The sequence below is a fragment of the Drosophila suzukii genome (assembly GCF_043229965.1).
Source record: "Drosophila suzukii chromosome 2 unlocalized genomic scaffold, CBGP_Dsuzu_IsoJpt1.0 scf_2c, whole genome shotgun sequence".
NCBI lineage: Eukaryota > Metazoa > Arthropoda > Insecta > Diptera > Drosophilidae > Drosophila > Drosophila suzukii.
This window is the reverse complement of record NW_027255896.1, coordinates 28,399,580-28,413,589: the sequence shown is the minus strand read 5'-3', so window position 1 is coordinate 28,413,589 and position 14,010 is coordinate 28,399,580. Positions and strand designations below refer to the sequence as shown.

The window sequence follows — 14,010 nt, the reverse complement described above, 5'->3', positions numbered from 1 at the left end:
CGTACGAACAATTAGTATTTTGTTTGACTTCAGTCAGAAGTTTGCCACGCAAAAAGTATATAGTGTAGTATGCACTTATATTGAATATCTACTGTACCAAAAGTACTTGAAGCAAACACACTGTAACACTTTGTTGCAGCGTTTACACAAACAAAGGCTCGGTCAAAAACCTAAGTGGTCGAAACATGAGTCGATCGGCGGCGTACACAGAAAGTGCGTGTCAGCATTCTGTTGCACACGCCGGCCGCTCAGCCAAAGTCAAGTACATACACATACCTTCGCGCTCCAGACTAAGTGAGCATAGCTATATACTTAAGAATATAAAGGCCGCCTCTCCGGTGCCGCTGTTGGCAGCGCCGCTATGAGACTTAGACCTCCTTAGCTCCTAAGTAAATTAAGTTTTTGAAGAAACTCTTTTAAGCTCAGAGCGGCAATAACGGCTGCTCTGCTCAAATACAACCAAATAAAAATCATCCAAAAGGATATCTAACTGAAGTGAAATTGGATTTATATTTTTTGGGCTTTATGGAAAATCCTACACATTTAAACTATTACATGGCGACCGTGACACTGGTCCTGGAGGACCTAGGAAGGAACAACTGCACGACAGGAAATTGATGACGACTTCATTAGCAGCAGACAACGGAAAAAATAATATCGCAGTGAGTATAGTGTGATGTGTGCTAAACGCAGTGGTGTGGTAAAAAGGTTAAAAGCCAGAAGGGCTGAATTACTGAAGCTACTAAATAGCGGAAGTATATTAAATTGGAACAATTCGGTAAAATTACACGCCGAATTTGAAAATATAAAAATTTTACTAAGTGAAAGAAAAAATCAAACCACAGCCACACACACATCCACCTACCCTGCAATTAAAAGTCTCGCTAAAGCTAATACCAAATTACCTCCGCCACAGAAGAAGGAAATACCGAAATTAACAAAGTGCCCAAACGACTGCGAGGGACCACTGTACTCGCCCTATTGCGAGTACACCTGTGCAGCCAGCACCGGTGCCCCAACACAGAAAACAATCGTGGAAGTTCAGCCTGTGCAGCCAGCACCGGCCACGTTTTGCCAATCAAGCGAGACCAAGGAAAAGTGAGCCGACAGCGCTTTATAGAGCGCATATTTTTTTTTAACATGCACTGCGTTGCATAATTTTTTTCATTGCACTGCGATGCATATTTTTTTTTGTATTATATAAAAATCTAATGTAGGCGTGTGGCCTGAAATCCATAAAAAACTAGGCTGGCTTTTCCATTGCTAAAAAGAAATTTTTCTCACAATTATACAGAGTGTAAAAAATAGATTTAAAAAAATCTACGGCCCAATAAGGCAAATTTTGAACTACATGAGCCAAACTAAATGGCAAATAAATTATAAACTAAATTACACGCTTAACATAAAAAATCCTATAGCAGCTCACAGAAAAACACCCAAAATGGGTTTAGTAGACGTGAAAGAAGTGGACTCCACAGCAAACGTCATAAATAAAATCGAGTCCAAAACTATGAATACAGATTTAACGAACATCTTATTACACCAGTTTACAAAAAAAAATTGATGAAATACGCCTTTCAGGAAACCTTTGTTTTCCGGTAAGATACATCTCCCTGAATTAAAAAAAGGGCACTTAAAATTTTTTCTATGGTAGCAATTTTTTTTAAAGTGTAAAAAACGTTTTTCGCACTTTTTTATTTTCTAAATCGAGTTGTGATTAACCGAATTCGGTCGTTAGGGCCTCATTTTACAGGTAATAGAATGCCCTTTAACTTTCTTATACACATCATTGAGTTCCATTCATTAGTTTAAAAGCTACACTTCGTCAAAGTTGAAAAATTTGGAAAAAATGCAAAACCGCTGGCATAAATTGCTTCTTTAAAAATACACGCCTAAAAACCGAAATTAGTTTTATGTTGTTTTCTTGAAGGCTGAACCTTAACAGAGAATATGCGCCATTGATCACGACAATCCGTTGGTAAATCGATTTTTTTACAGATTTTTAAACGTATATATTCAAGTTCAGTATTCGGGTGCAGCGGCCGTTAAAAATTATTTTAAATTTTCTGTGTTGGGGAACATAAGAGTTTGGTCCAAGTTGTTATGCATAACGTCAGATTGTTATTAGTACTGGGCATGCTAAAAAGTATGCGATTGCAGTTACGAGGAAATCATTTTCATATATTTTTAGCAAGGAAACTGACGTTATTGTTACGTGGGCATATTAGTGCCCGAGTACTGGCAGGGACTTTTTTACACTTAAAAAATATTGGTACCATAGAAAAAATTTTAAGTGCCCTTTTTTTGAATCAGGGAGGTGTATCTTACCGGAAAACAAAGGTTTCCTGAAAGGCGTATTTCATCAAATTTTTTTTGTAAACTGGTGTTATCAATCATTGTCTTTATTATGAGCGCATTTATTTTGTACAAGGCATATATGTTTCATAATAAATGTATATCAAAGAGAGCCATAAATAAAAGCCAGGCTAACGATCTGGACAAAATATAAAATAAATAAAGCGCCAACAATAATTATAAAAAGATGTTCAAAAAAAAAAACAAAAAATAAAAGAACAAAACAATCCAATAATCTTATCTTATGTACAATAAAAATAAATAAATAAATAAATAAAAAATAATAGATATAAAATATGAATACTACAGAGTGTATTAGAATTACTCTTGATAGGGAACCCAACTTTCAGAACAGGGTATTATCAATAACTGAAAAAGGAGCTGAGCCTCTACTAATCAATGAATTCGAATGTGAGTACATGAATAGGTACAACTTAGGATTTTCTCCCTTGATACATTGCTCAAGTACCCAGAAGGCGATAGTATTGAGCACCGTCCAGACCCTAAAAATTAGATCAGTTATTAACGATAACAAGTTACTTGGAAGACATCTTTCATTGATGGTTTCAAGAATCTAGAAAATATTCCATTAAATAATGGAATGGGCCGAATTATATAAAGAACTAAATAATATAAAAATTGATTTTGACAGATCTTATAAGTCACTATCAAGACCCCGGCCAGCCCAGCAAAACACTGTGAACAAGCATGCCGAAATATTAGTAACCCGCTTCAATACAGCTCGTATACTAAAACACGATCAGAGAGACAGGCTAAACAAAGCCCATTGGTCTCAGGTATCAAAATATTTAAACAAATTACGGGATAACCTAATAGTTATAAAGCAAAGATACGACTTAAAAATTTCAGTACCAACTGTCCTAAACACACCTTTGAAGATAGAAGATAGAGAAGAGTCAGAATCATCAGATCCACCAGTACAAGCTGAGGCTGACGACCCTATCTCTAAAGATCCCGATATAGAAGAAAATGATATAACCTCACTATTCCGGCAGTCCTTATTCAATCTGAATTATCAGATTCTCACAACAGCATTGTAGAAATAATTCCAATCAAAACGGCACAAACTAATATTGATTTTATTAATACAGCATCAAAGTCTATACCAGTTTTCGATGGTAAAGCTGAAAACTTAACAAGTTTTACAGATGCATTAGAAATAATAGAACAACCGTGGTGGAAACAACAGCGGCGGAAACAGCCGTGGGGGAAACAACAACAACCACAATAACAATGTTAGAGTAGCACAAACAAATTCGGGAAACTCCCAACCACCTTTAGATACACGACAGTAAACAACATCAAAATTCACACTCTAAATCTCAGCCAAAATACATTTGTCACTTTCATGAACGTAGCAACAGGAAAAGAATTAGTTCTCCTACTAGACACAGGTGCGGAAATATCCATATTGAAGGAAAATTCCGATAATTTTCAAAACATTCAAGACAGTCACATCATAAACATACAGGGTATAAGTCAGGAAGTTACCAAATCAAAAGGCTTAACTTCTATTGAAATTCAAACTTCTAAGTACATAATTCCACATGATTTCCATATCGTAAATATGCAATTCGCTATTCCATGTGATCAGTTAGACTTCAAGCCGCCTAAAGACTGGCTTATAATAAGACCAAATAACCTAAAACATTCAATTTATGTTCCAATAGCATACAGTTCTGGCAACAACTCCCTGATTCTGCCAGCAAGATGCCAAGTCGTCCGCAAAATCGAAATAAATTCAGAAGAAGACAGTGTATTAATTCCGAATCAAGAAATTCAGCATGGTATCTATATCGCAAATACCATAGCAACAGTCCAAAATGCATATATAAGATTACTAAATACTATAAACACAGATCAAGTAGTTTATATCAAAAACATTCATCATGAACCACTTTTAAACTACGAAAGTAGTAAAAACGGACTTAGAAACCAGACAAAAAATTGTATTATCCATACTTGCAAAAAACTTCCCGCCTCAATTCAATGAACAACAGTAGTAGGGAAACGCGGATTCTGGGACAATTAGCATATTAATGGCCCCCGCCCCCTTACTAATTAGCATATTAATGACCCCCGCCTCTCACTAATTAACATATTAATGCCCCCCGCCTTCATTAATGTATGCGGGTACTGGGACAATTAGCATAATCCATAAATTATCTGATTTTTAAGGGGTTTAGATGTCATAAAAATGTCACGATCATATCCGTAAGGAGTATACTAAATTGCCCCCCAACCCCACACCACCATGTGGCAATACTGATCACGTGACCTTTTTGCCTCATTATCAGCAATTAATATTCAGCAGGTGTTGGTGTACACGGGAGAAAGGTCGCACACTTTCCCCACATCCCCATGTGACAAGATTGATCATGTATCCTTTTCCTCATTATCAGCAATTAATATTCAGCAGGTGTTGCTGTGCACGTGAGAAAGGTCGCAAACCCAAAACATCTAAAGCTGGTTGCCTTAGAGGGACATGTCCGATCATGTTGGGGAATAACGTTTCCTATGATTGTAAAACTAATTTAGAAATCAAAAGAACCCCAAATAAAATAAATCCCACAAGTTAATGATTCTCAGATGTCATATATTTTCAAACAGACATTTTTATTTTTCGCCCCAGAATGTTTAACTGGTAAATTTTTTCAAGATCTCTCCTTTCTACAAACGGGTCATAAACATATCATAAAAGGGATTCAAGCAAGAGCTACCCGAACATGCGCACCTGTCTATTACCTGACCGGAATAAAAGGGACACATGCACAAGTCTGAAGGCGCACGCCCATTGACAAAATCATGAGCCTCACGCCAACGACCTCACGGCTGAGTGCTAGCTCTAATACGTTCCCATAATAGGGGTTGAAATCACGACCGCGCAACAACTCGCAAGTAGCCGACATATCTCAGTCAATGAAATATTTTCCATTCTCCGTACCTGTAATTTTAACTCGAAATAAAATGTCAGAAGTTTATTTTGTACCATAATAATACATTTATTCATTTATTTTGGTATTGCGAACATTTTTGTTATATATAGAAATTAATTTTCTGCTTTGATTCCGGCGATTCGCATAGAAGAAGCAGGCGCACGTTTCCGACATCATTTCTGGATTACAAAATGTAAAGTGTTCACCATAATTCGTAGTTTTGAGGTCATGTCCACCTCGATTCATGAACATAGTTTTTGTGTTTAGAAGGTATTGAAAATGCTGACCAATTATCTCTCCTTTAAATTGTTCAATAAATTGGTCAATATCCTGATGAAATTTCATATTGTTAATTTGTTTTATTGTAGGTCCTTAAACATCTAGTCTTAACTATAAAATGATGTAAAAAAATTATTTAATTGTTTTGGAGCTACTTTTAAAAAATGTCAAAATAATTTATACATTGTTAAGAGTACAAACCCCGCCCTTAAGGTGTGTTTCACAATAGGGAAACCGGTTTCCTTTAAACCTGTTTAATGACGGGCAGCCCATTTCCTCGATATTAATGAGCTGATGACTCCCAAAAAAATTCACGATTATAATAACTAGATTGGAATCTTGTATACATTTCATATAGGTGAGCATACCGATTCTTACTAAAATCAAAATTCAGATTAACATATGGATGTGACTCAGTATTCAAGTGAACTTTCAAGTTTGATTAATTATTTGTGATAAGTTCTCCAGTTAGTATAAATCCAAATATTACAAATTTTGATTTTTCGAAGTTAGCCGTCAAGTTTCACATTCCAGCTGTGTTGACTCCCATACCCCAATGTGGGGTTAGCAGAGGCAGACCAATGTGAGTTGTCTCGCGAGGACGACCCTATCTTAATATTTAGTCTTAAAAATAGATATGATGCAATATCATTTAATATTAATAACTGGGAAACTCTATTGATAAATTTAAAAAATTGTAAGATATATTATGAATATTATTTAAATGTGATAAATGAATAATTTTCTAAAATAAATAATTTTTAAAACATACAAACAAGAATTATGTATTATTCATGGGATACTATCACAAAAACATTATCTCTGTTGGCTTAATAATTTTTAATAATTTAATTCTAAGAATAAAATGAACTCCAAAACCAGTTTATGAAATTTTTTAATATTGATTAGAAGAAAAGAGACAGAAATATATTGTGCATTACAGATACCTTGAGAGTCAGTTCTATGAGGTTGTAAACCAGTGTCTGAATGGTATGGAGTTGGCAGCCATTTGTTAAAAATTGGTATTTACCAGCGGGAATCTGTGAAATCAATAAATTTGAAAATTAAACTGCAAATACTAAGCTCTTCTCCAGGGATTGTAGATGGTAAATTGAATTGTAGGTAAATCTAGTCTTTTTAGAGTCTGATGTCTTTTACTATATTCTGCTGGTTACATGTTATGAGTTAATATCTGGGATTTCGGGTGCTCAATAATCCCATAAAATTATAAAAATTTAACAACCTACTGTTAGGAAAAGATCAGAAATATAACGAAAATAAAGTAGAGGATGCCATTAAAGCGGGAGGTCAGAACCAGTTTAAAAATTGTGTACATTGCTTAGAAAGGAAAAGAGAAAATCAAAAGAAATGTACAGTTTAGGTAGCTGGGGCAGCCATTGGAAAAGTGAAATCTGTTACAGTGGTGGGTGTGGCTAGGGGTTGAAGCACGCAATACAATTCTAAACCTGTTTACATGATGGATAAAAGGATATTAGTTAGAGAAGGATGTAAGTATCTTAAATATGAATTACAAGTACCCATCTATGACAACCCATCATTATTAAATATGAGGAACATATATTTCACCGGTGGGGAATTAGAGGGATTCAAAAGATCAATTTTATGAGAGAAGAATAATACTGTTTTTGGTAAATTAAATAGGCACTTGAAAACATATTACTCAATTAGTTAGAGAATATCAAACAACTAGATTTATCAAGCATTTTGATGGAAAAATCAAAGTATTGAATTAATATATATTTTTTTATTATCCAAATAGAAGAAATTTTCGTTTTGATCAAGGGATAATATTCCATGAATTTTTCCATTACCTTGACCTTTGCGTCTGCATCAAGGTATTTTAGCAATCCTTTGTAACAACTATTTGTGTTGTTGGTAACATATATAAATTGTTCGCAAATAAAAAATACTTTCCTAATTATATATTTTATGACCTCTTTTATGAAGGGATAATATTCCATGAATTTTTTTCCAATACCTTGACCTTTACGCCTGCGTCGAGGCATTGAAGCAAATCCTTTGTAACATAACTATTTGTGTTGTTGGTAACAGTTATAAATGGTTCACAAGTAAAAAATACTTTCCTAATTATATTTTTATGATCATTTTTTATGACATTTGCGCCTGCGTCGAGGCATTTTAGCAATCCTTTACACCACCACCTATGTTTATTGTAGGTAACCAACTTGACTCTGGGGTTATGGTACGGTTAGCAATGGGTGGTTTGCTTAATGGGATTTAAATTATCGGTGACAAATTTATAAGTGAAAGTCACAGACATTTTTGGACAAAGGATACAATTGGTCATTTAGGTGTGGGTATACACATTTGTTATGGTGATAGAAAATGGGATAATCACAGTGTTTTTTGTTTTTTGCTATATTACGCCGGAGCGATTTCAATTACTTTCCCAATTATAGTTAGCTTTAAATGGTTTTTGGACATTCATATATTTTGTTCTTTCTAGACATTTTATTGTAGCTAATAACTAAGTTATGGGATGTAAGGCTAGCTATCGTAGTTAAGATTACATTTATTATACCTACATAAGATGAAAGAACATGAAAAATGGAAATGTTTTATTTTAACAATATACTAGTTAAAGTGGATGATATTATTATATATTCTTAATATCTGTAATTATGAATCAAAATTGTTTATCAAAGCAGCTTCTACACAGCTTTTAGACAACTTGTGAACAATTTATATCTTAATTAGTTTTTACAATCACAGGATACATCTTCCCCCAACATAATCGGACATGTTCCTCTAAGATTTATATATCAATCTTGAGCTATTTTGGCTTTGCATTCTTTCTTACGTACATAGCAAACACACTGAAAATCAGAGTGTTAGTTTTTACTTCACATCGAAAGTCGTCTAGTGATCAAGAATTTTTGATCATTCTTAACAAAAGACTATAAAAGCTCGTAGACGTTAATAACAACTAGTAACCAGCTAATAATAAATAGTAAACATCAAGTAAACAGATATTAAAGATATATAAACCAGATACTAAATAGCTAGTAAGCAACTTTTATACATCTATTAAACAACTTGTATACATCTACTTATCATATAGAAACCAGATACTAAACAGCTAGTAAACATCTTGTATACATCTAGTAAACAACTTGTATACATCTACTAAACATAGATACTAAACAACTTGCATACATCTACTAAATATATTGTAACCAGAACTAAACAACTTGTATACATCTACTAAATATATAGTAACCAGATACTAAACAGCTAGTAAACAACTTGTATACATCTAGTAAACAACTTGTATACATCTATTAAACATATAGAAACCAGATACTAAACAACTTGTATACATCTACTAAATATATAGTAACCAGATACTAAACAACTTGTATACATCTACTAAATATATAGTAGCCAGATACTAAACAGCTAGTAAACAAATTGTATACATCTAGTAAACAACTTGTATACATCTATTAAACGTATAGAAACCAGATACTAAACAACTTTTATACATCTACTAAATATATAGTAACCAGCTAATCAGTATTGTAATTAAAGAGTTTATTAAACTTATTCAGAATCTTAGACAATGATGCCTTACTCATACAAATAGTATACAAATAGAATAGAATTAGAAAACTAGAACTAGAAAAATAGTTGACAACAAAAACCGATATTACCAGGTCCCAACACCTCTATCATAAACTTGAATCAGAAATTAAATTGATAGGCGCTCCTATGCTAGCTAATGATGCCTTCGAAATATGTTACAATATTATTATGGGATGGAACAAATGAATGCTTTAAAAATAATTCAGCATCTGAGAAAGATTACATTGTGAGAACTACTTTACATTTGAACACTTTACATTTTGTAATCCAGAAATGACACGTGCGCCTGCTTCTTCTATGCAAATCGCCGGAATCATAGCAGAAAATTAATTTCTATATATAAAATGAAATGTTCGCAATACCAAAATAAATGAATAAATGTATTATTATTCTACAAAATAAACTTCTGACTTTTTATTTCAAGTTAAAATTACAGGTACGGAGAATGGAAAATATTTCCTTGACTGAGATATGTCGGCTACTGGCGAGTTGTTGCGCGGTCGTGATTTCAACCCCTATTATGGGAACGTGAGGCTCATGATTTAGTCAATGGGCGTGCGCCTTCAGACTTGTGCATGTGTCCCTTTTATTCCGGTCAGGTAATAGACAGGTGCGCATGTTCGGGTAGCTCTTGCTTGAATCCCTTTTATGATATGTTTATGACCCGTTTGTAGAAAGGAGAGATCTTGGAAAATTTACCAGTTAAACATTCTGGGGCGAAAAAAAATGTCTGTTTGAAAATATTTGACATCTGAGAATCATTAACTTGTGGGATTTATTTTATTGGGGTTGTTTTGATTTCTAAATTAGTTTTACAATCATAGGAAACGTTATTCCCCAACATGATCGGACATGTCCCTCTGAGGCAACCATCTTTAGATGTTTTGGGTTTGCGACCTTTCTCACGTGCACAGCAACACCTGCTGAATATTAATTGCTGATAATGAGGAATAAGATACATTATCAATATTGTCAAATGGGGATGTGGGAAAAGTGTGCGACCTTTCTCCCGTGTACAGCAACACCTGCTGAATATTAATTGCTGATAATAAGGCAAAAAGGTCACGTGATCAGTATTGTCACTTGGTGGTGTGAGGTTGGGGGGCAATTTATTATACTCTTTATGGATATGATCATGACATTTTTATGGCATCTAAACCCCTTAAAAATCAGATAATTTATGGATTATGCTAATTGTCCCAGAACCCGCATACATTAATGAAGAGGCGGGGGGCATTAATATGTTAATTAGTGAGAGGCGGGGGTCATTAATATGCTAATTAGTAAGGGGGCGGGGGCCATTAATATGCTAATTGTCCCAGAATCCGCGTTTCCCTACTACTGTTGTTCATTGAATTGAGGCGGGAAGTTTTTTGCAAGTATGGATAATACAATTTTTTGTCTGGTTTCTAAGTCCGTTTTTACTACTTTCGTAGTTTAAAAGTGGTTCATGATGAATGTTTTTGATATAAACTACTTGATCTGTGTTTATAGTATTTAGTAATCTTATATATGCATTTTGGACTGTTGCTATGGTATTTGCGATATAGATACCATGCTGAATTTCTTGATTCGGAATTAATACACTGTCTTCTTCTGAATTTATTTCGATTTTGCGGACGACTTGGCATCTTGCTGGCAGAATCAGGGAGTTGTTGCCAGAACTGTATGCTATTGGAACATAAATTGAATGTTTTAGGTTATTTGGTCTTATTATAAGCCAGTCTTTAGGCGGCTTGAAGTCTAACTGATCACATGGAATAGCGAATTGCATATTTACAATAAAACAAATTAACAATATGAAATTTCATCAGGATATTGACCAATTTATTGAACAATTTAAAGGAGAGATAATTGGTCAGCATTTTCAATACCTTCTAAACACAAAAACTATGTTCATGAATCGAGGTGGACATGACCTCAAAACTACGAATTATGGTGAACACTTTACATTTTGTAATCCAGAAATGATGTCGGAAACGTGCGCCTGCTTCTTCTATGCGAATCGCCGGAATCAAAGCAGAAAATTAATTTCTATATATAACAAAAATGTTCGCAATACCAAAATAAATGAATAAATGTATTATTATGGTACAAAATAAACTTCTGACATTTTATTTCGAGTTAAAATTACAGGTACGGAGAATGGAAAATATTTCCTTGACTGAGATATGTCGGCTACTTGCGAGTTGTTGCGCGGTCGTGATTTCAACCCCTATTATGGGAACGTATTAGAGCTAGCACTCAGCCGTGAGGTCGTTGGCGTGAGGCTCATGATTTTGTCAATGGGCGTGCGCCTTCAGACTTGTGCATGTGTCCCTTTTATTCCGGTCAGGTAATAGACAGGTGCGCATGTTCGGGTAGCTCTTGCTTGAATCCCTTTTATGATATGTTTATGACCCGTTTGTAGAAAGGAGAGATCTTGAAAAAATTTACCAGTTAAACATTCTGGGGCGAAAAAAAAAATGTCTGTTTGAAAATATATGACATCTGAGAATCATTAACTTGTGGGATTTATTTTATTTGGGGTTCTTTTGATTTCTAAATTAGTTTTACAATCATAGGAAACGTTATTCCCCAACATGATCGGACATGTCCCTCTAAGGCAACCAGCTTTAGATGTTTTGGGTTTGCGACCTTTCTCACGTGCACAGCAACACCTGCTGAATATTAATTGCTGATAATGAGGAAAAGGATACATGATCAATCTTGTCACATGGGGATGTGGGGAAAGTGTGCGACCTTTCTCCCGTGTACACCAACACCTGCTGAATATTAATTGCTGATAATGAGGCAAAAAGGTCACGTGATCAGTATTGCCACATGGTGGTGTGGGGTTGGGGGGCAATTTATTATACTCTTTATGGATATGATCATGACATTTTTATGGCATCTAAACCTTTTAAAATCAGAAAATTTATGGTTTATGCTAATTGTCCCAGAACCCGCATACATTAATGAAGAGGCGGGGGCCATTAATACGTTAATTAGTGAGAGGCGGGGGTCACTAATATGCTAATTAGTAAGGGGCGGGGGCCATTAATATGCTAATTGTCCCAGAATCCGCGTTTCCCTACTACTCTGTTCTTAAGTATACCAATTCACTTAAACACAAAATATATATATATTATGCCACAGGCATGCAACTTCTTCAACGGCTGGTGGAGAGATTCGTCCTCTCTAATTGTTCATCATGATTCGCACTTTGTCTATTGATTCGGTTGGTTTAAATATATTTCAATGAATGTTTGAATGCTTCCAATGTTTTTTTGATTTTTACTTGTTATCCAAATGTATTATTTGGGGACATTGGTCCTTGGTTATACATGAGTTCACTTTAGCTTTGATTGGCTCGATTAACACATTTATATTACATCACTACTTTCTCCGACGTATGCTATTGGTCGATACGGCTCTGAACGGATGGTTTCTACAGCTGAACAAATTTCAGCTGCATGGAGATCACGGATACTGCGTCCACAAACATCGCAGTATGTCGGATGTCGTCCTTATTGTTGATCCTCTCCACGCTTTTTAATGAAAATGGCGGCGCTGGTTCGACACATACGATTCTTTCGAGCTGCAATTGTGTTCTCCTCAAGAACTGTTGGATATGGTGGCTGGTTCTGGTGACAGAAGACTCTGTGGACGGCTGCCCCAGGGAAAGTCGCCTTCCCTCGAAGCTGCCGGCTTCCGTCAGCAAGACACCCAACTGGATTCTCTCTGCTTCTCTATTTGCCTAAGGTATTTTATACCAGACTAGAGCTTTTACTTGGCTGCGGGTATGGATCGGATAAACTAGGTGTTCCCACCTAGGATTACTGTTTCTTGATATCTGCTATCTTGGGAGTCAACGGCCGGCTGTTGCCCTTTGCCAGCTCCCGGAGTATGGTTACCAATAGGTCGATAGTGGCGGTTGTTCTGGCCACGCGACACCAGCGAATTGCCGAATTCTTTTTTACCTTTACCTTTACCAGTATGAGTCTGGTTAGTCACATGCACCCCTCCCCCTGGTTAAAGATTCGTCGTTGTTTCTCTATGTGAATCTTTCTATGTGAAGGGCGTACGTAACAAAATACTTTCATTTTCTCGTCAGAAAAAGAAAAGATGATGTACATTTTTTGAAAATGGGCAATCCAAAATTCTTATCCATCTACAACATTGATAAAATAAAAAGAAACTCGAAAAAATCCATATTTTTAAGCCTCACATTGAAAAACATTTTTGACTTATTAAAAAACAAATTACAGTTTACAATCCGACTAGTGTTCAATGCAATTACAAAAAAACTTCAGGAATAACAATGTGTTTTATTATTTTTCCTGTGTCAATAGACAAATCGGTAAAAATAGCTGTTAGAAGTATGTTTTCGAAACACTTTTTTAATGTTTACCAGCGTTTCTTTCTTGAAGCGTTTCTTCTTGTTTTATTCATTAACAATTGATAGCATAGTTTTTTAAAGGACTTAAAGCTTACTCTCACATGGTAGGGAAATATATGAATTCTTACAATTTAAGTTCAACGCTGTCTTATTGATATAAATTTAAAAAAAATTGTTGTTTTACCTTGCAATCTTATGCGTGATTCACTCTTGCCTTGCCCATTAACACTTGAACAACTATAAGTTCCAAAGTCCGATTTAGTCAGGTGTCTTATAGTAAGGTTGAGATGCCATGTGTACAAGTTAATCATTTCCTCTGAAATATTATATTTGTTCCCGTTGTGTATTTTTAAATTGTCTGAAAATGTTATTATTTAGTTCCAAGTGATAACAACAAGAACCCTTTATTTA

At 35.0% G+C, this 14,010-nt stretch overlaps 1 protein-coding gene across 2 annotated transcripts in view; it reads right to left on the bottom strand.

The window, feature by feature from the left end:
* The window catches only part of DIP-lambda (Dpr-interacting protein lambda), a 1,126,682-nt gene that overhangs the window by 494,505 nt on the left and 618,167 nt on the right, over positions 1 to 14,010 (bottom strand). For both annotated transcript variants that reach the window (XR_011605241.1, XM_070998417.1), the window contains exon 7: positions 13,784 to 13,957. Coding sequence is in view for 1 of the 2 variants with exons in the window: in XM_070998417.1 (XP_070854518.1) it covers positions 13,784 to 13,957 (174 nt within the window). In the remaining variant the exon portion in view is untranslated. The remainder of the gene's footprint in view (positions 1 to 13,783; positions 13,958 to 14,010) is intronic.